The sequence below is a fragment of the Hyperolius riggenbachi genome, chromosome 7 (assembly GCF_040937935.1).
Source record: "Hyperolius riggenbachi isolate aHypRig1 chromosome 7, aHypRig1.pri, whole genome shotgun sequence".
Classification (NCBI taxonomy): Eukaryota; Metazoa; Chordata; class Amphibia; order Anura; family Hyperoliidae; genus Hyperolius; species Hyperolius riggenbachi.
This window is the reverse complement of record NC_090652.1, coordinates 69,822,306-69,847,852: the sequence shown is the minus strand read 5'-3', so window position 1 is coordinate 69,847,852 and position 25,547 is coordinate 69,822,306. Positions and strand designations below refer to the sequence as shown.

At 44.1% G+C, this 25,547-nt stretch overlaps 1 protein-coding gene across 1 annotated transcript in view; it reads right to left on the bottom strand.

Moving 5' to 3' along the window:
* Positions 1–25,547, bottom strand: part of LOC137526051 (uncharacterized) — a 78,011-nt gene that overhangs the window by 30,379 nt on the left and 22,085 nt on the right. The window contains exons 5-8 of the mRNA XM_068247263.1: positions 14,600–14,891; positions 9,293–9,484; positions 8,282–8,316; positions 7,181–7,210 (exon numbers count right to left, since the gene is read on the bottom strand). Of these exons, the coding sequence (XP_068103364.1) occupies positions 7,181–7,210; positions 8,282–8,316; positions 9,293–9,484; positions 14,600–14,891 (549 nt within the window). The remainder of the gene's footprint in view (positions 1–7,180; positions 7,211–8,281; positions 8,317–9,292; positions 9,485–14,599; positions 14,892–25,547) is intronic.

Below are 25,547 nucleotides of genomic sequence, written 5' to 3'. Positions count from 1 at the left end.
ATGTGGGCAGCAGTCACCAGAATATCGTAATGTGGGCAGTAGTCACCAGAAAATCCTAATGTGGGCAGCAGTCAGTCACCAGAATATCGTAATGTGGGCAGCAGTCACCAGAAAATCCTTATGTGGGCAGCAGTCACCAGAAAATCGCAATGTGGGCAGCAGTCACCAGAAAATCGCAATGTGGGCAGCAGTCACCAGAAAATCGTAATGTGGGCAGCAGTCACCAGAAAATCGTAATGTGGGCAACATACACCAGAAAATCGTAATGTGGGCAGCATACACCAGAAAATCGTAATGTGGGCAGCAGACACCAGAAAATCGCAATGTGGGCAGCAGACACCTGAAAATCGCAATGTGGGAAGCAGACACCTGAAAATCGTAATGTGGGCAGCAGACACCTGAAAATCGTAATGTGGGCAGCAGACACCTGAAAATAGTAATGTGGGCAGCAGACACCTGAAAATCGCAATGTGGGCAGCAGTGACCAGAAAAACGCAATGTGGGCAGCAGACACCAGAAAATCGTAATGTGGGCAGCAGACACCAGAAAATCGCAATGTGGGCAGCAGTGACCAGAAAATCGCAATGTGGGCAGCAGTGACCAGAAAATCGTAATGTGGGCAGCAGACACCTGAAAATCGTAATGTGGGCAGCAGTGACCAGAAAATCGCAATGTGGGCAGCAGTGACCAGAAAATCGTAATGTGGGCAGCAGACACCTGAAAATCGTAATGTGGGCAGCAGACACCAGAAAATCGCAATGTGGGCAGCAGACACCTGAAAATCGCAATGTGGGCAGCAGACACCTGAAAATCGTAATGTGGGCAGCAGACACCAGAAAATCGCCATGTGAGCAGCATACACCTGAAAATCGCAATGTGGGCAGCAGACACCTGAAAATCGCAATGTGGGCAGCAGACACCTGAAAATCGTAATGTGGGCAGCAGACACCTGAAAATAGTAATGTGGGCAGCAGACACCTGAAAATCGCAATGTGGGCAGCAGTGACCAGAAAATCGCAATGTGGGCAGCAGACACCTGAAAATCGTAATGTGGGCAGCAGACACCTGAAAATCGCAATGTGGGCAGCAGACACCTGAAAATCGCAATGTGGGCAGCAGACACCTGAAAATCGTAATGTGGGCAGCAGACACCTGAAAATAGTAATGTGGGCAGCAGACACCTGAAAATCGCAATGTGGGCAGCAGTGACCAGAAAATCGCAATGTGGGCAGCAGACACCAGAAAATCGTAATGTGGGCAGCAGACACCAGAAAATCGCAATGTGGGCAGCGTTCACCAGAATATCGTAATGTGGGACAGAAAATCGTAATGTGGGCAGAGTTCACCAGAAAATCGTAATGTGGGCAGCGTTCACCAGAAAATTGTAACATGGACAGCATTCACCAGACAATCGTAACGTGGGCAGTGTTCACCAGAAAATCGTAATGTGGGCCAGAAAATCGTAATGTGGGCAGCGTTCACCAGAAAATCGTAACGTGGACAGCATTCACCAGACAATCGTAACGTGGGCAGTGTTCACCAGAAAATCGTAACGTGGACAGCATTCACCAGACAATCGTAACGTGGGCAGTGTTCACCAGAAAATCGTAACGTGGACAGCATTCACCAGACAATCGTAACGTGGGCAGTGTTCACCAGAAAATCGTAATGTGGGCCAGAAAATCGTAATGTGGGCAGAGTTCACCAGAAAATCGCAATGTGGGCAGCTGTCACCAGAAAATCGCAATGTGGGCAGCAGTCACCAGAAAATCCTAATGTGGGCAGCAGTCACCAGAATATCGTAATGTGGGCAGTAGTCACCAGAAAATCCTAATGTGGGCAGCAGTCAGTCACCAGAATATCGTAATGTGGGCAGCAGTCACCAGAAAATCCTTATGTGGGCAGCAGTCACCAGAATATCGTAATGTGGGCAGTAGTCACCAGAAAATCGTAATGTGGGCAACATACACCAGAAAATCGTAATGTGGGCAGCATACACCAGAAAATCGTAATGTGGGCAGCAGACACCAGAAAATCGCAATGTGGGCAGCAGACACCTGAAAATCGCAATGTGGGCAGCAGACACCTGAAAATCGTAATGTGGGCAGCAGACACCTGAAAATCGTAATGTGGGCAGCAGACACCTGAAAATAGTAATGTGGGCAGCAGACACCTGAAAATCGCAATGTGGGCAGCAGTGACCAGAAAATCGCAATGTGGGCAGCAGATACCAGAAAATCGTAATGTGGGCAGCAGACACCAGAAAATCGCAATGTTGGCAGCAGTGACCAGAAAATCGCAATGTGGGCAGCAGTGACCAGAAAATCGCAATGTGGGCAGCAGTGACCAGAAAATCGTAATGTGGGCAGCAGACACCTGAAAATCGTAATGTGGGCAGCAGTGACCAGAAAATCGCAATGTGGGCAGCAGTGACCAGAAAATCATAATGTGGGCAGCAGACACCTGAAAATCGTAATGTGGGCAGCAGACACCAGAAAATCGCAATGTGGGCAGCAGTGAACAGAAAATCGTAATGTGGGCAGCAGACACCTGAAAATCGCAATGTGGGCAGCAGTGACCAGAAAATCGCAATGTGGGCAGCAGTGACCAGAAAATCGTAATGTGGGCAGCAGACACCAGAAAATCGTAATGTGGGCAGCGTTCACCAGAAAATTGTAACATGGACAGCATTCACCAGACAATCGTAACGTGGGCAGTGTTGACCAGAAAATCGTAATGTGGGCCAGAAAATCGTAATGTGGGCAGCGTTCACCAGAAAATCGTAACGTGGACAGCATTCACCAGACAATCGTAACGTGGGCAGTGTTCTCCAGAAAATCGTAACGTGGACAGCATTCACCAGACAATCGTAACGTGGGCAGTGTTCACCAGAAAATCGTAACGTGGACAGCATTCACCAGACAATCGTAACGTGGGCAGTGTTCACCAGAAAATCGTAATGTGGGCCAGAAAATCGTAATGTGGGCAGAGTTCACCAGAAAATCGCAATGTGGGCAGCAGTCACCAGAAAATCGCAATGTGGGCAGCAGTCACCAGAAAATCCTAATGTGGGCAGCAGTCACCAGAATATCGTAATGTGGGCAGTAGTCACCAGAAAATCCTAATGTGGGCAGCAGTCAGTCACCAGAATATCGTAATGTGGGCAGCAGTCACCAGAAAATCCTTATGTGGGCAGCAGTCACCAGAAAATCGCAATGTGGGCAGCAGTCACCAGAAAATCGCAATGTGGGCAGCAGTCACCAGAAAATCGTAATGTGGGCAACATACACCAGAAAATCGTAATGTGGGCAGCATACACCAGAAAATCGTAATGTGGGCAGCAGACACCAGAAAATCGCAATGTGGGCAGCAGACACCTGAAAATCGCAATGTGGGCAGCAGACACCTGAAAATCGTAATGTGGGCAGCAGACACCTGAAAATCGTAATGTGGGCAGCAGACACCTGAAAATAGTAATGTGGGCAGCAGACACCTGAAAATCGCAATGTGGGCAGCAGTGACCAGAAAATCGCAATGTGGGCAGCAGATACCAGAAAATCGTAATGTGGGCAGCAGACACCAGAAAATCGCAATGTTGGCAGCAGTGACCAGAAAATCCCAATGTGGGCAGCAGTGACCAGAAAATCGCAATGTGGGCAGCAGTGACCAGAAAATCGTAATGTGGGCAGCAGACACCTGAAAATCGTAATGTGGGCAGCAGACACCAGAAAATCGCAATGTGGGCAGCAGTGACCAGAAAATCGTAATGTGGGCAGCAGACACCAGAAAATCGCAATGTGGGCAGCAGTGACCAGAAAATCGTAATGTGGGCAGCAGTCACCAGAAAATCACAATGTGGGCGGCAGACACCTGAAAATCACAATGTAGGCAGCAGACACAAGAAAAAAAAAATGCACCTGTGAAAAAAAAAACAATTCACTTACCTGACAGAAGTCTTCTCCTCTCCCGGCATCTGGCTCGCAGCTCCCCGAGTCCTCCTGCAGCACATCTCCCGCGCTGACAGGCAGAGTGCAGGGCTACGGCAAGATGGCTGCCGAAGCCCTGTACTAGAGACACAAATAGTCTCCAGTGTAGGGCTTCTTCGGCGGCCATCTTGCCGTAGCCCTGTTCTGCCTGCCGGAGACTATGCAGGCTGCTGGAGCAGGGCAGCGGGGAATGAACTGGCGCAGCGTCTATTAGACGCTGCGGCCAGTTGAGCACCTTGCTGGGGGGTCCAGAGCAGCGCTCCCCCCACGCACAGTGAGCGGGCCCCAGAGCAGCCCCGGGCCCCCCTGCGGCTGAGGGGGTCGCATCCCCGGTAGGTACGCCGGTGCTCACTGGTCTAGAGTGGGTCTAGTTAACTTGGGCGATGCTCTTCGAAAGGATATGTCTCTCATGTCCTTTAATGAGGTGATTGTTAAATTTCCCAGTCTGTCCTCTCATGGATTTTATTTTACCCAAGTAGACAGTTTTTTTTCCAGCATCCTAGGCAAAAAGGGAAAGTTAAAAGTACACATGACCTTTGAAGATATCATAGCTCACCCAAAAGAACAGAGATCTCTATCTTGGATATACGCACTTATAAGAGATACCACTCCACCCACTAGGAAAAACACCACACACTTGAGAAGATGGGCAGAATTATTAACTATTGACCTAGAACAAAGCACTGAAATATTACAAGACAGTTGGATGGCAGTGAGGAAAGCAATCTTAAGTGAGGACTGGAGAGAAATGTTTTTAAAAATTTTACATAGAGCATATATACCGATTAAAGGCCCATACAAGCATGAAGGAGACTCCACCCCTGAGGGCTTGAGAGTATGCCCAAAATGCAAGGACCCTAATCCTAATTTGGATCACATGCTGTGGTTCTGCCCACATATACAAATAGTATGGGAGAACTCTGTAAAGACAATGAATAGAGTAACGAGTTATAAAAGAAAAGCTGATTTAATGTTTTGTGTATTACATGCATCTAAATCACAACCTGACAAAAATCCACCTATGATATCTAAATTTGAGCACTTATACCTGTTGGCCTCACAGAAAGCTATATTAAAGCATTGGATAGATTCTTCACCACCCCCATGTGCTTTAGTAAAGGAATTAGTGCATCATATTATGTTTATGGAATCTTTGCAGCTGGAAAAGGGCAATAAAAAACGAATGGCAAGATTTTTCAAAACATGGAGAAAATATATGGAAATTTGTCTAGACCCAGCGCAGATATATCATGCCATGAAACCATTTGAAAACACATCGTGGTATTTGCTACACAAGGTGGCTGGAACCCTGGGTAAACTAGAGGTTGTTGAAGCAAGAACAGGATGAGACGAGGGGACAACCAGGATTATTAGCGAGGAGTTGGGGGGGGGGGGGTGAAGGCGGCTACGGTTGGGGTTAGGGTGGGACTTTGGAAGGGGATACGTTAGTTGATGTGTCTGAGGTAAAGAAGTGCTCTGGAGATATGTTCAGGTTTACTCTGATAATCAGGAAAACATATGTTTGCCAATATGATTATAGATAACAAGTTTATAGAACAACTACTGAGGTTTTGATGTTAATAATAATAGAATATAATGTTATGATAAATCTCGTCACTTCAAATGCACCTCCTGTTTCACGTGACTACTATACTTGTCTTATGCTCTTATAATTGGATAAAATCAACATTGTGTATTTGCTTTACCACTGTGCAATTTGAACCGTTTAATGTTCTGTATCATGTGAGTGCATCAATACAAATTTTATTTGAAAAAAAAAATTAAAAAAAAAATTGAAGAGCAGTGGACCCAGTACAGACCCCTGTGGGACCCCACTGCTAACAGTCACCCATTTTGAATAAGATCCATCGACCACAACTCTTTGTTTCCTGTCCATTAGCCTTAATTGCATGGATTGATGCCTCACCTGTTGTCTATCACTTACATTGATTACCTTGTCTGCGAGTGCACATCCTGAGGAGCGGACAGCTAGTGAAACTGCCAGTTTTTGCACTTGATGCCAAACTCATTTCTACACACCTATCAGTTTTCTTAATGAATAAGTGCTGGTTATCCCAGTTTGGAACTGGGGCAGACACTCCCTGATGATTTTTTATTGGCCAGGTTCATTGACCATCTTCAGAAGATATCCTTTCTGACCTTCCACTATGTATTGCAAGGCCAACATTGTTAAATTGCCTACACAAATACTGTTAATGCTCCTTCCCCTTTTCCAACACAAACACAGAGAGGATATGAAAAGGTAGAAGGGGAAATATGGGATTAATCAAAAACAGTAGGAAGAAAACCAGGGATGAGCAGAAACTACGCGAGTGCGAATTTACGCATCGTGGTTCGCATCTACGCATTGTAGTTTGTAGGTGAAGTTTCAAAACTACACTTACGAATTTACGCGTAGCGAAGTACCGCTACGCGTAGCTTATGCCCACTATGAGTAGTTAACATGTGTATTGTGTAGTGAACTACGAATGCATTACTCGCGTCTAATTTTCCACGTGCGATTGTATGCTTACAGATTTACGCATTGGAAAGGGGAATGTACGCATAGAGTTCCCTGTGTAAGCATTTAAAAGGAATTCATGCGTAAAATGTTCTGCATGCAGGCATAAGCATCCACATACACTACGCTTCGCACTACGCGTAATTGCGTATTTAACGCATATTTTACGAAATGCATATGAAGCGAATAGTCTACACATTGTGTTTCAACTTGAAATAATATCTCTACAAACAGCAGCAATTGTTGCCTTTTCTGTGATGAAAATACAGATGGCGTGTTTACCATGTTTTCTAGGGTTTGTACACACGATTTTGATTGGCTAATTGTACCGCCTCCATATAGTATGAGAGCTTACCTACACGACAGAAGGTGGAGATGGGCATGATGATCAGCTCTGTGCACACAGGAAGTATTTTTTTATTTTTCCTCTTCCTGAGCTTCTCATAGTAATGATTTTGGGATGGGGGTGAGTTTGAACAAATGTCTCTCCAATACATTTCTGTTAGCTCTTCCATAAAATAGACCTATAGGACTCCAACAGCAAGGTATTTCAAATATAGTCATTGCAAAGAAGTACATATGCTATCCTTAGAGTATTGCTAATTACATTTTAAAAATAGGAGGGTGAACTAGGGCTCTAATAGTGACAATGCCTAAAATATTGAATACTTACCCATCTGAGGGCCCATTGTATCAAAGAGGCCTGAAAAGAGGAAATGGACACTGTAAGAATGAAATATCAGAAACAAAATTGATTTGTTGAAGAAGCCTCAGCATAAACTTCAGAACTTGATTTGAATTTCCTCATTTTAGTTTTGAATAGTGTAAGTCCATAGCTGACGGTTTGTCCAGAAATGGATTAAAATAACCCTGTAGGCTGTAACTTTCTTTGGAGTAAAAATCAGATACTTACCTCGGGAGGGGGAAGCCTGGGTCCTTATGAGGCTTCCCCATCCTCCTCAGCAGCCCCGATTCAGCACTAGAACCCTTGAAAAAAAGTAAAGAATAACAGCCGTAGTCGCCAGTGTGCACAGATGCAGTAGCTGCTTTCCCCTCGGACTCCGGCAGAGAAATGGCCAACCCCAATTGGGTCCACTCTACTGAGCAGGTGCAGATGGCTCACGCCTGCCAAGTAGAGCGGACCTGATTGGGTTTGACTATTTCCATTGGAGCCTGAGGGGAAGCTAAGACTGTGCCTGTACGAGACTCCCGACAAGTAGACTTTCGGGCATCCCAGCACTTGTTCCCCCCTCCTCAGGACAGGAGGAAAGGGGAAAGCCTCTTTAGGATCCAGAGGCTTACCCCTCCTGAGGTAAGTACAACCTAGATGCTATTTTCTCTGAATTGATGAAAATGTTGTAGCAATCTGCACACAGATCAAAACTAATGCTGAGCACACACGGCTCGATTTTCCTGCTCCATTTTCCCACTCGATTGATTCCCTGCTCGATTCCGCAGGCAATTCTCTTATCTTCTGCTTGTTTTTCTTATCTTTTTCCATTGTGTTCAATGTGGAATCGAGCGGCAAAATGATCGGGTAGGAGATCAGATGTGTCGGAAATTATCTACTGAGTCATCTAAATGGCTCAAAAACAAACCGTGCATTCCCAGCATAAGCCACTCAAATGCACTTGCTGCTGAGTTGGATTGGGTCAATTTCAAGCTGCCTATAAACAACACCTATTTTTATAACAATTCTTAAAAATTAGTACCTTATTGATTATTCCAAAACATGAGGCACTGTCATTAATTTCTATAAGTGCAGATATCTTACCAGGTAGTTCCGAAAGCTCGTCAAGGTCCATGAATCTGTCAGAGATAATAAATTAAATGTAAGTAGGATAAACTCGTCCATTTTTTCGGAACAGATAATTTGTGCACGATTCAGACCAGGAATTGGTGCCACCATAGGCACCAATTTTAAATGTTGTAATAAGCGGGCATGGCATGTAATTTGGGCGCTGAATTCTGGCTAGTGTGGTTAGTGGTGGAAGCAAGGGAGATCATCTACTGCAGTCAAACTCTAGGTAGCGGCAGTGACTGCAGCAGTGGCTGTGACAGTAGGGGCAGTGCAGTTTGGCTGCCTTAGCCATACTCCAGGTAGCCACAGTGACACCAGGCAGTGGCAGTGACTGTGGGCATAGCAACAGTGGAGTTCAACTACTCTGTAGCTGGTCTCTGGGTTATGGTAGTGAGCGTGTAGCCAAACTCTGAGCAGCAGTGGTGAGGACTGTTAGCAGTTCTGGATAACAATGGTGTAAGTGTTTTGCATAGGTAGTGTGGAGGTAATTGTTAAGCGCAGGTAGCGGGGAAACAGAGATGGATCAAGATGTAATGGTGCCCTTGGTAAGGTAGTAGATTTGGGGCCCACTTGCAGTCTTTTTGGTAAAAGCTAAAGTGGAGAGAGGTCAGAGAAGGTAGCTGGTGGGCCGCTTGACACCCACTAGGCACTGGCACCTGCGATGGATGATCCTGTTTTGGCATAGATAGAAGGTAGATTAGTGTGAGGATAGAATAAGATAAGGCTACAGTGGAATATCAGTAACTTCAATGATATTCTACTATCAATTACAGTTGAAAGTAGAATATAGGTAACATAGCCAATATTCTACTATCGGCAATATCTTGCGCCCAAATTACCATGTGGCACTTTTTAATGTATGCTCCTTCTCTTGCCATCACTTCTCTTGTGATATATTGTAGGGTATTATGAAAAGGTTATGTATTTGTTTCCCTACCGAGTAAACTATGCCATAATACCACAAGGCCATGTAAAAGTGCTTACCACCATCCACGAGATCCCCAATCCTCTGTAGGTTGTTATCAACTCTCCATTGCTGTGTCTTGTCTTCCCGACTAAAGAGCAGCAAATCTCTAGCGTAAGTCCCTATATCCGGCTGGTTTGTCAAGATTAAAGTCTGCATCTGATAGTCAACCTGGTCTAGGTCATCAACCACAACAATGACCTTCATCATACCTTCAGTGTTTCAGAGAAAGAGAAATATTTTAGTTGTTCTCAAAAGAAAAAAATACACAATGACCAGAATTCCAAATGCATGTTTTTTATGGGTACCTAACAGGCAAACATAATGGAAGATTCATTTCTTTAATCATCAGTCAGTGTCAGTGATGTTTTGCAGTTTTAAGGCCACCTTTCATCAGAAACTCTACATTTATCCTAGAATAAAAACTTGCTAGTACTTCGCACAGGTGGTGGAGAAGCAGCCCCACCACTGAGTCACATTTGAGCATGGCCGTGCTCAGATGCCACATGTCAATGTTTACTTTTTGCTCACACAAAATGAGATTACAAGATCCCTGAAATTGCATTATTTCGCAGATTGATGGTGCTTACTCCCAGGGCCAGTTCTAGTAATAATGGGGCCCCAGGTAAAATTAACCTGGGGAGTACAACAGACACCCCCCAACCGAAAATTATCCCCCAGGGCCCCTGAGTTTGCTGCTGACCCATCTTCCACCTTCTCTGATCACCTCCTAACTTAAAGGAGTTCTGTGTAAGTAAAAAAGTAAAACAAGCTGACACTTACCTGGGGCTTCTATCGGCCCCCTGCAGCAGTAATGTCCCACGCCGTCCTCCCCCGATGCGCCATTCCCCACCGCCAGTGCCCGTGTAATCACGCAAGTGATTACACTGCGACTGCGCGGCCGAGCTCTCGCTTCCGCACGCATCATCAGAGCTTACTGCACAGGTGCAGTACAAGAAAACAGTGGCTATGCCAGACGAATAATGCCCGGTGCCAACGGCGGGGAACGGGTGATCAGAGGAGGACGGCGTGGGACATTACCGCTGCAGGGAGCTGATAGAAGCCCCAGGTAAGTGTCAGCTTGTTTTACTTTTTGACTACCACAGAACCCCTTTAACTGTTGCTCCTCTGCAGAGTGTTTGACAAAGTAGCAACTCATCTGTTGGGCGCATACAGTATATAGCTGTGGGTCAAAGACAGTAGGCTTAAGTGGGGCATAAGGCTTATTGCCTGATGAAGCAGGGTCACTCCTGCGAAACGCATTGCACTGAGTGTATAAATAAAATAATGTGTTGCTACAACAACTCTAATTTGCGTCTACTTGGAGGAGGAAAGTCCACCACTGCCTCCACTACTTTTAAACATTTTAGCTACTTTTATCCTACCGGAGCCTCTGTTCACATTGTACGATTCCACCCTTGGTGGAGGGACGATACCTCTTATTCCTGATCTACGCAGAGTGATTTCTCAATCCTGAGTGGGGACAAGTCTAATTTCCCCACCTGCATTTACAGTGGTTGCCTGAGTTGTTTGTGAGTATAACGATACTTACTTTGTCATTATCCATTCCTAACCAGCACATACTACACTATATTGGGCTCTCAATATCCTCCTCCTTATGCCATGTCCAGGATTTCTCACTGCACCTTTGGAAGTCTTTCCCACAGCATGTCCCTCAGGCTCCAATCCTGGAAACCTTCAAACATATTCTAAAAAACATACCTTTTCAATAGGGATGACCAATAATATGCAACTATGTCCAAGTTCATGCAGGATCATGTAAATGTGTATGCAAATATATGCAGCTTGAAAATGGACCAGTCAATCAAACCTGGGTGGGACTTCACTGGTCCATTTTCAAGCTGCATACATTTGCATACATTTACATGATCTTACATGAACTTGGAAATACTTGCACTGCATTGATAATCCCTACTTTTCAGAACAGCTAATTATTTGTCATAGCTGGCATTGGAAGTCCACTGCCTCATCTGCTAACCCCTTGTGTCTCCTCCCCCCCATCCTCCCCCCTCCCCGTGTCACTACCCCACTCTACCCTGTAGATTTTAAGCTTGCAAGGGGAGGGACTTTCCTCTAGTGTTTATTGTTTCTGTTGTACCTTATCATATGAACATGTATCAGAATTTTTATAGACAACTGAGAGGAACGGCAATGGGCTCCAACGTGGCCCCCTCCTACGCCAATCTTTTTATGGGCCTCTATGAGGAGGCATTTGTGTACCAAAGTATGTATTTCCGCCGACATGTTTTATGTTGGTGGCGATACATTGACGATGTATTTTGCGCGTGGAGGGGGCCACGTTTGGACCTCGATTTATTTATATGTGAGTTGAGTAACAAGTGTCCATCTATTAGACTGACTGCCCACTCAGATTTGGAACGTGTTCCGTTTTTAGGTACTATGGTGATCCGTCAAGGAAACCATTTTATCACAGACCTTTATGTTAAATCAACTGACCGTAATTCCCTCTTAGAATTTTCCAGTTTCCACCCCCGTTCAGTGAGGGAACATATCCCATGAGGACAATTTGCAAGAGTTTCAAAGATAGTTTCTGATCCGATTATGCATGACCAACGACTCCAGGAGACTGTTTCTAAATTTAAACAACGAGGTTATCCTGACCATACTTTCAAGGAATGGGACAGTAGACCTAGACGCCAGCAGGGCCTTAGACTCCCCTTTGTTTCCACCTATAATACCTGCAGCGCTCAGCTGGGGTTCATTATACGGAAACACTGGGGCCTCTTACGCCAGTCCTTCCAACAAGTTCATGAGTTTAGATATCCTCCACTCCTGTCCTTTAAAAGACCTCCCACGATTAGGGATAAAGTGGGACGAGACAAATATGGGACGACACCTGCAGCGACTGACTTGGCGAGCAAATGTGTCACTTATCCATGCTTAAGTTGCCATGCTTGTAGCCACATTGTGAAGGGTGATAGCTTTAATCACCCATCTTTGGGAACGGAGTTTAAGATCCGTGTACGCTATTCTTGCGATTCAACATATGTAGTATATCTCATAAAGTGCCCTTGTGGCTTAGCTTATGTTGGTATGACGAAACAACCTTTACGTGTGCGTCTTTCATCACACAAGTGTGCGATACGTGGCCAGAATCGTGAACAAGCAGTGTCGTCCCATTTTGTTGAGTTTCGACATTCAGTGTCACAACTTAGGATTCAAGTTATAGAAAGCGTACCTAGGACGTTACGTGGTGGAGATAGATTGAAAGCATTGTTAAAATGCAAAGCAGGATGGATTAGACGTTTAGGAACTGTAGGTTGAGGAGGTTTAAATAGGGAGTACAATTTATCCTTTTGTGTTTGAGATGAGTTGGGTCTGGGTGGCAATCGGGGCCAGTGTATCTTAGGCTGAGGTTTTTTCTGCACTTTTTGGGATAATTTATGGGATGCATTTATGGGATGGGATGCTAGTATTTATATGCTGAGATGACATTTTTCTTAAGGTTATTCCTATATTTTTCTGTATCTTATGTGATTAATTGCTCTTGATGTGTATGTATGAGGAGTGACCAATCTGAGCTTTTCAATATTGCTATTTTTATATGCTTTTTGCGTATATTTTTACGTGTTTTTTCGCGTATTGCATCCAATGTTATGCACTGTCTATTTTAAATTCTTTCGCGTATTTTTATACGCCACTCCCACAATTTTTACGCGTTCTCTTTTTTGTCGGTATTCATGCAGATGTTTTTACGCGTCATTTTCATGTTTTTACGCGTCTGAATTCAATTTATGCGTACATTTTTACGCGTTTACGTATTCTTCTTGTCGGTATTCATGCAGATGTTTTTACGCGTGGTTTTCATGTGTTTACGCGTCTGAATACAATCTATGCGTACATTCTTACGCGTCACGTGACTTTTTACGCGTACACGGCAGTTCCCCATCAGGTCCGTTTTTTCCTTTTGGGTGTGGTTTAGCAGCCGTTTTTTCTGTGGGGGTGTTGTTTGACAGTGATGTCACTTGTGGGATGTACTTCCTGTGTACTGAAGTTCCCCATCAGGTCCTCTGCTTTTTGATCTGCTCTGATTGGTCACTTCTCAAGCCCTATTTGTGGATTGGCTAACATTTGAATGTGTAGCCATATAAAAGGAGGTATGTGAACATTGTTTGTCATTATGAGCTTGCAACTTGAAGAAGAAGCAAGTCGCTTCGAAACAGCGGGCTGTAGTTGCCTTCAGCTCTATCTTTGCTATGTGATTTTATTGCACAAATAAAAGAGCTATCTTTTTCACTTTAGCGGTGCTGCTGATACTTCCTTTTTGCTATTTTTGAACTTGATGAGCAACAAGTTCTGATCAGCTATAGCACGCCTCCAATTAGAGTGCTGAGTCAAACAACTGTTTGCATGTATCAGAATTGGTGATGTCTCAAACCACACACCAGCTGCATATGTATTTGAAAGTGTATTGCTGGATGTCCTGATTGTACAGTTTTTAACTTCTCATCAGTGTTGCTTGCAAATGTTCACCAAAGTCATTTTCGCATTGAAATTGGCATTTTCAATTTTGAGAAGATTTTCACAAAAATACAGTGTATTTTTGCATTATGGTAAAAACATTTGTGAAAATGTGAAACAAAAAAGTTAAAAATCACAAACTTATTTTTGATGACATTTTTGATTGAAAGTCGAATTTAACATTACTTTGGTGAAAATTAATGTGAAAAGAGTATGAGCATTTTCGCTCATCAATGCTTGTCATGTATCTATACTCTTCACTATTTATTTTGTACTATGTGCAACAGTCCAGAATATGTTGGCTGTATATAAATAATAAAATAATAATAACAAAAGTAATAAAATAATCAACAGTCATGTCAGACAGGCCCATCAGACAGTACAGATACTTAGCCCCCCCCCCCCCCCCGCATGAGGCGGGGTGAGGCAGGTTCCTAAGGCAGCGGAAGTGGGGGGGGGGGGGGGGCAGTGCGCTGAGCTGGAGGGGGTAACAGCCAGAAAAGGGGCGCAGCGGGCCCCTCCCTCACCTGGGGCTCCCCCGTCCTCGTTCCCATCCAGCTATTTTTGCTTGCCGGCAGCGAGCGGTGAAGCAATTACCTTACTTCCTTACTTGGGCTTGCTGCGTTACTTCCTGCAATGCCGTCCACTGATCGGTCCTGCTGCTGCTCCCCCTTCCTGGCTTCTACCCCCTCCAGGCTGGCTACCTATGGGGGGAGGAGGGGCGGCATCCTCACAAGTTTGCCTCAGGCGGCAAAAAGTCTAGAACCGGCCCTGCAGATACCCATCAATACTCTAAAGGACAGAAAAACAAGTCTCAGTTTTACCTTTACAGCTATACATATATTTGAGTTCTTCATCATAAAGTGCATCTGTCACATTGGTAATGTTAATGCGCCCCCGATTCTTTGTGTGATACAAGATGGCGAAGTCACATTCGTGGACGGCTTCTTGGAAGGCCACTTTCCTGCTGTCCGATATGTACACCAATTTTACATCTTCAACCAAATGTTTAAACACGTGGGACCTCAGGCCATGTTCAATCCAGCGGAAGTCTTCAGGGGAGGAGTAAGAGAAGATGCCAATGACTTGTTTCTGTCTGCGGAGACCACAACAAATCTGTCAAAAATAAAAAAAGAGATCATATGGAAACAACTGGGTTAATTCGATAAACTTTTTTTTTCTTCATTCCAACTATAAAGAGACATCTTTCATGAAACAATTAATGTACAGTTGTACAGAGGCGCCAGTAGTGTATAAAGAGGTGAAACATTTAAAATGAAGGAGGCAGCGGTAGACTTACCGACTTAAGGTAGACACAAGGTACTGTTGATTTTTTCCAACAAAAAATAATTTATTTACATACTGTAGACAAGTGCAACACGTTTCGTGGGCATATCCCACTTCATCAGGCTATAACAAGAAGTAAACAACTCATGCAGGTCTAGTAATCAGCTTAACACCTCTGTAATCAGCTTAGCAACAGAGGCGCTAAGCTGATTACTAGACCTGCATGAGTTGTTTACTCCTTGTTGTAGCCTGATGAAGTGGGATATGCATGTGAAATGCGTTGTTTTTGTTGAAAAAATCAACAGTATCTTGTGTCTACCTCCAGGGGGTAAGTCCACCGCTGCCTCCTTCATTTTAAATGTTTTAGCTCTTTTTACACTACTGGTGCCTCTGTACAACTGTACATTAATCGTATTCGCCCCTGGTGGAGGGGGTTTGGCATTTTTCTTCCGATCTACAGAGAGCAACTTCTTACTCCTAAGTGGGGAAAGGTCTAATACTCCCCACCTGCCTATGTAGTGGTTGCCTGGATGGTAACCCTGTCCCTGACTTGTGAGTATAACATTACACTTAGCCTCTCACACGCACATTTCCAGTACATACACTATATTGGGCTCTCGCTGTCTTCTTTTTATATCATTCATCAAACAAACAGACAAGGGCCCATATGCAATTCACTTTTTCCTCTGAGTTTTCACCCAGAAGATTAATTTTTAACTTCTTTTTAATATAACTTTTCAGTACTTTGCAATGCAAAAAGTACCAAAAAGTAGGCAAAAAAGTACCTTATAATCATTTTGAGTATTTTCTCGCTTGCTGGTGGCTTAAAAGGCACTTTAATGACAATATGTGAAAATATTACCTAGGTGAAAACTCAGGAGTAAAAGTTAATTGCATGTGGGTTAAGGAGAGATTGCATCTGCAGGAAGCTTCATACAAAGGCCTCTGGCAATCTATCTGGCAACATGGTAACATCCCCTAATCAGAAATTACCATGCAAACTTACTCAGGCAGTAACATTGATGTTCACTAAACCTGCAGAATGTTATAACCTTCTTCACACTAACTTCTTTCATGCTTCATGTGTGAAACAGTTTATCCTTAAAAGACTACTCCTTTGGAACAAATGCATTTATTCATCTCTGGAGGAATTATTATTATTATTTAGTATTTATATAGCACTAACATCTTCCACAGTGCTTTACAGAGTATATATGGTTTGCCACTAACTATCCTTCGGAGTTGCTTTCAATTGTATCCCTACCATAGTCATATGCAGCCACGTCACTAGCCCAAAAGATCCACAGCACGAGCCACGGACCTTTTGTGGGGTGCCCTGGATGTCTTCCGGCAGAAACGTTGCAATTACTCACCTTCTCCGAGTCCGGCTGCTTGGTCTCTGGAGCCTGAAGACATTTTCTCTTCTGGGTTTATCTCCCTAGAGTCTGCAAATGAATCAGACACTAGTGGGAGAAGTTAGGAAGAGAAGATGCCTTCAGGCTCAAAGAACAGACATAGGCGGTAAGAAGTTTGTACTGATCAATTAGATTTTTTTTTTCTAGGCACAGTCCAGCACACAGTTCAAACCAAACCACAGATTTAGTCTCTCCCCCACCAGCCACTGGCCGGAGCGTAAGTGGATTGATCCACTGCAGGGCCCTGTGAATCTGTAGCCACACAACAGATTTGCATAGTGCTGCAGTGCAAGAAGAATAAGAAAACTCAGTTCGTATTTACAGATGGGAATGTGGTAGATATGAACAGAGAGTTTGGTATATTTTTAACCATGGTGAGTATATGAAGATGCTGTACTGCTATTGACTTCTCTCTGAACTGATTTTTTCCACGCCACAGGTTGACACTAGTTTGCAGATTGTAACGATCGGTGTAAAACAGAGAGGGTCTGATTACCGGTGATCTGCAGTATCACCGAGAATACAGATATGTACCCGATTATTGATGATCTGCAGTATCACCAATAATCAGATATATCACTAACCTCTGGACACCTAGGTAATAGGAGAGTTTGGTGTAACAGAAATACTTTGAGGACTGCACCTGAGGAGCAGGTGCACAGCAGTAAGGAGTACTGCACAGTAACACGTTCCTTCCGTAAGCCTGAGACTCTCCCGAGGGAGGGGTCAGGCTAGGAATAGGAAGGACAGAGTGTGAGTGACACCAAGGAAGGGTGTCACCCCCAGGTCTGTGAGCTATCTCTAAACTGGGGAGATAGCTCTCAAGGTCGGACAAGCTGGATCGGCAACAGACAGACAGATCAGGGACAGAGACAGGAGACAGATGCGGAATCCTAACACAAGCAGAGATCGGCAACAGAGTATCAGAAATAGCGAAGTGCCTAATCAGAGGTCAGAAGAGTAGTCAGGAAAGCAGAAGGTCATAACAAATAATCAACAATGCCTAATCTTGGGTGTGAGCTCCTTGATCATCAACACCCTGGAACTAGTCTAGGTAATAACATAGATAATAGACAGTTTTCCCTAGACTGAGGTGTGAGGTCCTTGATCGTCAACACCCAGGAACTGGTCTAGATAATATCACAGATACTGGCAAGGTCTGAGTGCTACCACGTAGTGATCGCAACGGCAGACAACCAGAGAATGACCAGCACCCAGTATATATAGCAAGGCGCTCTCCAGCGCCTCCCCTAAGTGCTGGACCAATGGGAAATGGTGGAATTGTCAGCTGACCGGCTTGGTCAGCTGACTCCCTTCTGGCTGTCATAAAAGCTCTGCCTCTCAGCGCGCGTGCGCGTCCTTCTAAACCTGTGTGGACTATCAGTCCCAGCCACACCAGACCTATGCTGTAAACCATCCGCTGTGTTGGGCGCGGAACCAGCCGCACCGCTATCAGAGCATGCGGCGGTTCCTCCGCGTTCCACCATATTGTCAGATGGAGGCCTATGCTTGCAAACTGCCGTGTCAGACGCGGAATCCGCCGCCTTGTTCTCAGGACATGCGGCGGTTTTTCCGCGTTCAGTCATGCCAGCAGATGCAGGCCCATGCGCGCAACCTGCCGTGTTGGACGCGGAATCAGCCGCCTTGCTCTGAACACTCGCGGCGGCTTTTCTGCGTTTTTTCACACAAATGTTTTACATTTAACCATTTTTGCCTTTTAGATGTAGCTGCTACATCCAAAAGGTTGCTCTTATGCTGCTGTGCGCTGCTGCACGTTCCCATGCGCAATCGCACATGCGCCCGTGCACTCCCGTGCTGCCGCCTGTTAGCCCAGAGATCAATGAATGGGAATACAGTTCCCATTCATTGATCTAAGTCCCCATTAGAAAGACCGACAGCTTCTTTTTTTAGAAGCTGCAATTTTTCTGAAGAAAAAAAAAGTTCCCCGTCCTCCATTCACATCCTGTAAGTGAGAACGGTCGCTAAAAAATTTTTTTTGACTGTGGCCATCTTGTGGCCAAATAGTTAATCTACATCTACATAAATTTTTTTTTAAATATATACAATTTATTACATTTAAAATTAACTGTTTACCACCACACTCCAAAAAATACCCAAATATCTTTTTTCATAAAAAAAATTCAATAAAAAAACAAAAACAAATAGTTTGTCTGAACTTTTTTTTAATATGCATCAGAAAAGGGTATATTACAATCAATTTTTTTGTAAATAGTGATGGACGCAGAACTGAAAAAAAAATGCACCTTTATTTCCAAATAAAATATTGGTGCCATACTTTGTGATAGGGACATAATATAGATTGTGTAATAACCGGGATAAATGGGCAAATAAAATACGTGGATTTTAATTATGGTAGCATGTATTATTTTAAAGCTATAATGGGCGAAAACTGAGAAATAATGAATTTGTTTTCACTTTTTTTAATATTCCCATTAAAATGCATTTAGAAAAAAATAATTCTTGTGATAAGTAGTGATAAAGTTATTGGCAGATGAATGGGAGGTAAAAATTGCTCGGATGAAAAACAACTAAAGGCTATTTTTCAGGAAACAGTAGAACAGTGTGCATGATAAATAACAAAAAAAATTCAAAAGGGAAATAAAAATAGAATTTTATTATCAATAATAACATCCCAAGAAAGATATACACAGTTTTTATTTATTTATTTATTTTAAATTACTGAAATATCATTACTAATATGTGTATCGTGACAAATAGACCAGCCTGTGTAACAGGCCTGGCTGGCAGGAGAGGCCAGCACGGTCCTGCATAGTTTAGCTCCACCCACAACCACACCTACATTTTAGTGCATGGCCATGCCCATTTTTTGGCGCATCACAGTGGTGCCCATAAGTGCCTCAGATCTTTTAGGATCCTAGCAACACCCCTGGTCATATCATATGTCCATTGTAGTCTAGGACCAATTGCAGTGGAGAAGACCATTAACTTATCTGTATGTTGTAGGGATGTGGGAGGAAACTGGAGTGTCTAGTAAAAACCCACGCAAAAAAAGGGATAACATACAAACTCCTTGCAGATATTTCCCTGGCTTCGCTTGCTCTGGATTGAACCCGGGGACCCAGTGCTGCATAGCGAGAGTGCTATCCACTACGCCACTGTGCTGAATATGAAAATGCAATGGAAAATGTGGTGGGAAATGAGGTGTATAAACTGGTGTCTAAGAGTGTGATGTACAAACCTTTGGTAATAATGTCATGTGCGGGTGGCGTATGGCAATATTACCAGTGCTAACACCAGGAAAGTACTGTGCATTGGGCATTTGCATGGGTACATGAAAAACGTGAGCATCGCTATGGTAATGTGTGTAAAGTAAATATAATGCAATGCACAGTACCATAGCAATTCTCACATAAACCATATACCACTCGCCGCACTACATGCGCAATGTGCGCTGCTCTGCTGTTGTTGGCACTAGTAATTAGTGTTGGTGTTTGAATTTGTGATCTTGCATTCAGAAACCCAAATTATGCCGAACACTTCAACATCCATGTTTGTATACAGTCGAGGGGAGGTCACTCACATTTCACTTCACGTGACTCTGATGCTTTCTCTTTCCAGCTTAAAAGTAAATTGGAACCACTTCTTAAAGAGGAACTGTTGCAAAAATATTAAAATTTAAAACACGTACAAATAAGAAGTATGTTTCTTCCTGAGTAAAATAAGCCATACATTACTTCTCTCCTATGTTGTTTTCACTTATAGTAGGTATTAGATCTGACATTACTTTTGGGCTAGTCCATCTCTCCATAGGGGATTCTCAGCAAGGCTTTTATTCTTTATAAAGACACTCCCTGAAAAAGTTTAAACAATGATGCTGGCCAGATTCCCTGCTCGCTGCACACTTTTTTGGCAGCTGGACGGAGCAACTGCCATTCACTAAGCGCTTTTACAAATAAAGAAAACCCTGAGAACTCCCCCCCCCCCATGGGAAGATGGGCTAGTCCAAAATCTGTCGGTTCTGTCAGATTTCTACTACCTACTGTAAGTGACAGCAACATAGGAGAAAAGTAATTTATGGCTCATTTTACTCTGGAAGAAATGTACTTTGTATTTGTATATGTTTACATGTATTTTAATTTTTAAGATTTTCGCGTCAGAGGTCCTTTAACCACTTAAGCCCACAGGGTTGTTCATTTTTTGTATCTGAGCATCTGAGCAACTTTCGCCTCCCATTCATTCGCCAATAACGTTATCACTACTTATCACAACGAAATGATCTAAATCTTGTTTTTTCCGCCACCATTTAGGCTTTCTTTGGAGGGTACATTTTACTAAGAATTAATTTATTCTAAATCCATTTTAACAGGAACATTAAGAAAGAAATGGAAAAAATTCATTATTTCTCAGTTTTTGGCCATTATAGTTTTACATTAATACATGCCCATTTGTCTCGGTTATTACGCCGTTTAAATTATGTCCCTAACACAATTAATGGCACCGATATTTTATTTAGAAATAGAGGTGAATTTTTTCAATTTGCCATCACTATTTACAAGCCTATAATTTAAAAAATTATATTAACATACTCTCTTGACATGCATATTTAAAAAGTTCAGACCCTTAGGTAACTATTTATGTTTTTTTATTGTAATTTTTTTTTTTTTTATAAAAATTTTATTTGAGTAATTTTTGGTGTGGGAAGTAAACAGCCAATTTTTAAATGTAATACAATGTATTTATTTATTAAAAAATACATGTGGGTGTAGTTTACTATTTGGCCACAAGATGGCCACAGTCAAAAAAGTCCTGGAAGCGTACGATCATGCTTCTAGGAACTAGAAAGAGAACGGGGAACCTTTATTTTGTAGAAATACTGCGGTCTCTAATAAGAGACCGTCGTTTTTTCTGCGGGGGACTTAGATCGGTGAATGGGAACTATATTCCCATTCACTGATCGGGGGACTACACACTTACAGCAGCACAGCCTTTCTGGACAAACATATTCGTCCAGATAGGCTTAAGTGATTTAAAAAAAAAAAAGCACATACTTACCTAAGGAGAGGGAAAACTCTGGGTCCTATAGAGCCTTCCCTCTCCTCTCCCGGTGCCCACGGTGCAGCGCTGGCTCCACCGTTTAAATCCCCTGCCACGGGGGACATCGGAAAGTCTTCGGGAGTCTGAGTGCTACCAAAGACCCCTTACCCATTTCCTTTAAGAGTTAAAAGTAAATAAACACACAAACACATAGAAAAAGTATTTTAATTGAACAAAAAACATAACCACGAAAAAAGTCCTTTAATATTCTTAATTAACCATTAATACTTACCTGTCCCTTTAAAAGCCAGTTCCCACGCAATATCCTCGGAAATATACTAATCAGTTACAATGTAACAAAGTTATTACAATGTAACAACTTTGTTACTTTGTAACACCACCGCACCCGACGTCACTCGCCGCTCACCCGCCGGTCGCCGCATACACGCTAGTCCCCGCCGGCTCCCGCCGTCCACTCCGCCCACACCTGTCACCCATATACATGCTGGCACCCATGGGTGCCAGCATGTATATAGGTGACATGTGGGAGAGGCGGGGAGGGCAGCGGAGCCGGCGGGGACTTAGCGTCCCTTCACCCGACAGAGCTCTGAGCTATATTAGCTCAGAGCTCTCGAAAGCATCTTTGTATTTGGGCTCCAAGGAGCCCCATTGGTCCTTAGCAGACCAATGGGGTTCCTTCTGATTTGAAGGAACCCCATTGGTCTGCTAAGGACCAATGGGGCTCCTTGGAGCCCAAATACAAAGATGCTTTCGAGAGCTCTGAGCTAATATAGCTCAGAGCTCTGTCGGGTGAAGGGACGCTAAGTCCCCGCCGGCTCCGCTGCCCTCCCCGCCTCTCCCACATGTCACCTATATACATTCTGGCACCCATGGGTGCCAGCATGTATATGGGTGACAGGTGTGGGCGGAGTGGATGGCGGGAGCCGGCGGGGACTAGCGTGTATGCGGCGGCCGGCGGGTGAGCGGCGAGTGACGTCGGGTGCAGTGGTGTTACAAAGTAACAAAGTTGTTACATTGTAATAACTTTGTTACATTGTAACTGATTAGTATATTTCCGAGGATATTGCGTGGGAACTGGCTTTTAAAGGGACAGGTAAGTATTAATGGTTAATTAAGAATATTAAAGGACTTTTTTCGTGGTTATGTTTTTTGTTCAATTAAAATACTTTTTCTATGTGTTTGTGTGTTTATTTACTTTTAACTCTTAAAGGAAATGGGTAAGGGGTACAAGTACCTCTATACTCATTTCTCCTGGGAGGGGGGTGGGCATCTGGGGGACCCCTTTTTAAAGGGGACTCCCAGATGCCACCATGAACCCCCCTCCCCAGGAAATCGCGGCCTCCACCTCCACCGCCCATCGGAGGTGGAGAAGAGCCCCTTGTCCTTGGATTGGACAAGGGCTCGGAGGGGGAGGGGAAAGCTTGGCTGCCCCTCCCCTTCCGAGACCCCCCAATCCATGGACCATGCGGGCTGGTATAGTCAGGGTGCGGAGCCCCACGCGGCCGGTGCTCCGCATTCTGGCTATCCCAGTCTGCATGGGGGACAAGGGGTTAAAGAGGTCTGGGAGGGGGGACCCCACGTCGTTTTTTTTATATTTCCCACACTCAGAACGAAGTAAGTAAAACTCTTCCCACTTGGGGGAATCTATGAAAATAAAACACTATTGTTACCTGTGCAAAAAAAACTGACATTTTCCGCATTTAAAAGACATTTTCGCCCTTGAAACTTAAAAATCGATTTTCTCAAAAACTATAAGGTCTTTTTTTAAAAAAAAAATTTCCTCTTATTCCCACTGATCCCCTTAATATACCCTGTGAATTTGGTGTTCCTAAATTTTAAGCAGGCTTTGCTATTAACCGTTAAAGTCGGCGGGTTTTTAAATGTATATATTTTTCCTTTGAAACTTTAACATCGATTTTCTCAAAAACTATAAGGTGTTTTTGAAAAACATTTTTTTTCCTCTTATTCCTTCTGATCTCCTTAATATATTCTCCAAATTTGAGGCTCTTAGCACTTAAGGGGGCTTTGCTATTAACCCTTAAAGTTGGCGGCTACCTAACATTGATCCATGCGTCAACTTTTCCGCTTGGCAGCATGACCTTACGCATTAATTGCTAGTAGGATTTTACGCGTAAGCCTATAACGTAATAACCTGAATTACGGTATACTTACGCGTAATTGCGTAAGTGCTATGCGTAATTACAGACATGTACCGAAATTGAATGGCTATGCCGTAAGCGTAATTTCGTAATGCGTAATAGCGTAAAATTACGCGTAATGATCCGTAAGCGTAGCTTTCTCCATTACGACCAGCACTGGGCAGGTGGCACTTGGCACTTTGCACGTGGCACTTTGCACTTTGCACGTGGCACTTTGCACATGCCACGTGCAAAGTGCCACGTGCAAAGTGCCATGTGCAAAGTGCCACGTGCAAAGTATCACGTCCAAAGTGCCACGTGCCAAGTCCCACGTGTAAAGTGCCAAGGGCAACGTGCCGAGTGACAGTCAGACAGCAGAGGAGAAGACACTATCTGTCACATTGGCACTGCTCAGCAGCACAGCAGTTCTGTAGTAAGCTAACACAGTAGTACTACTACTCTAACAACTACTAGCACTGACTGCAGTACTACAGTACTAACTACACAATAACACAGTAATCCTATTCCCTAACCTAACCTATACTGTAGCTAGCTAAGGCTAATAGCTGGCCAGCAGGCAGCAGCTGGCCTGGTCTGTGCACATCACACACACAGACACATAGCAGCTGCGACAGCCTTGCAGCACAGCACACACTCTGACTGTCACACAATGAAATCAAGCTAATTAACAATACAACAATAGTGTAGTGATAGTAAAGGGGTTAATCACTGAACAGCTTTAGGTGTATCACTGTATACAGCACTGCTATGCCAGCAGCACTGCAGCATGTCTCTCAGTGAATGAGCAGTCACACAGGACGAGTTTTCTCATCATGGCACCCACAGGGGGGCTGGCCAGGTTTCCCTTCTGTGATTGGGTGCCAGAGCTTAGGCTGGGAGCCCTCTGATTGGCTCAATGAGGGCAGGTGGGGCTGGCCAGTGTTCCACTCTGTGATTGGTTGCTAGGGCTTCTGCTGGGAGTCCTCTAATTGGCTCAATGACGTCCTGGACGTCATACAGTATCTCAATAGTCAGATTTCTGCGGATATCCGTGGATATCCGCATTGCCAACCAACTATCTGCAGATAGCTATCCGGATTTCTGTGGAAATCTGGTATTTGAATCCGAATCGGATAGCTGAAAAATGGACGGATATACGGGTTACCTGGATATCCTGAATCTGGATGAGCAGCACTGCCAGAATCATTAGGGAGCCTTGCACAAAGCCTCCTTACTATTTTATGTACTGGCTTGAGCCAGGATTCGAGCCCTGGTCAAAAGCTCAAACCCCTCATCAAAGGCAACAGCCTTAACCAGTATGCTATCAAGCTGACATTATATTAACACCCGGTGCATGAGCCATACAGGAACACAAGAGGAGCCTTACAAACCTTTCTAATGGTAACCTTATGTACAATACCCCTGCATCGAAGCACTTTGTTCAGTTGTACTATTTGGTGGTGCAAGTCCGTTGGTTTGTGATGGACTCCACTAGTGTTGGGCGCACAATGTTCGCCACTGTTCGGGTTCTGCAGAACATCACCCTGTTCGGGTGATGTTCGAGTTCGGCTGAACACCTGATGGTGCTCGGCCAAACCGTTCGGCCGCATGGCCGAACTAAGAACGCATGGCCGAACGTTCCCGGAACGTTCGGCTAGCGCTGTGATTGGCCGAACGGGTCACGTGGTTCGGACCCGAACGCGCTCTGATTGGCTGAACGGTCACGTGGTTCGGGTAAATAAATACCCGAACCACGTCATATCTCCGCCATTTCTCTGTGGGTTTAGCTTTGGGTAGGCAGGCAGGGTAGTTCGCTCTCCAGCCACGCTAGCCAGGGTCCCCCCAGTCATTGTGTGTCGCTGCTGGGAACAGTAGTACACCGCTCGCTCAGCCAC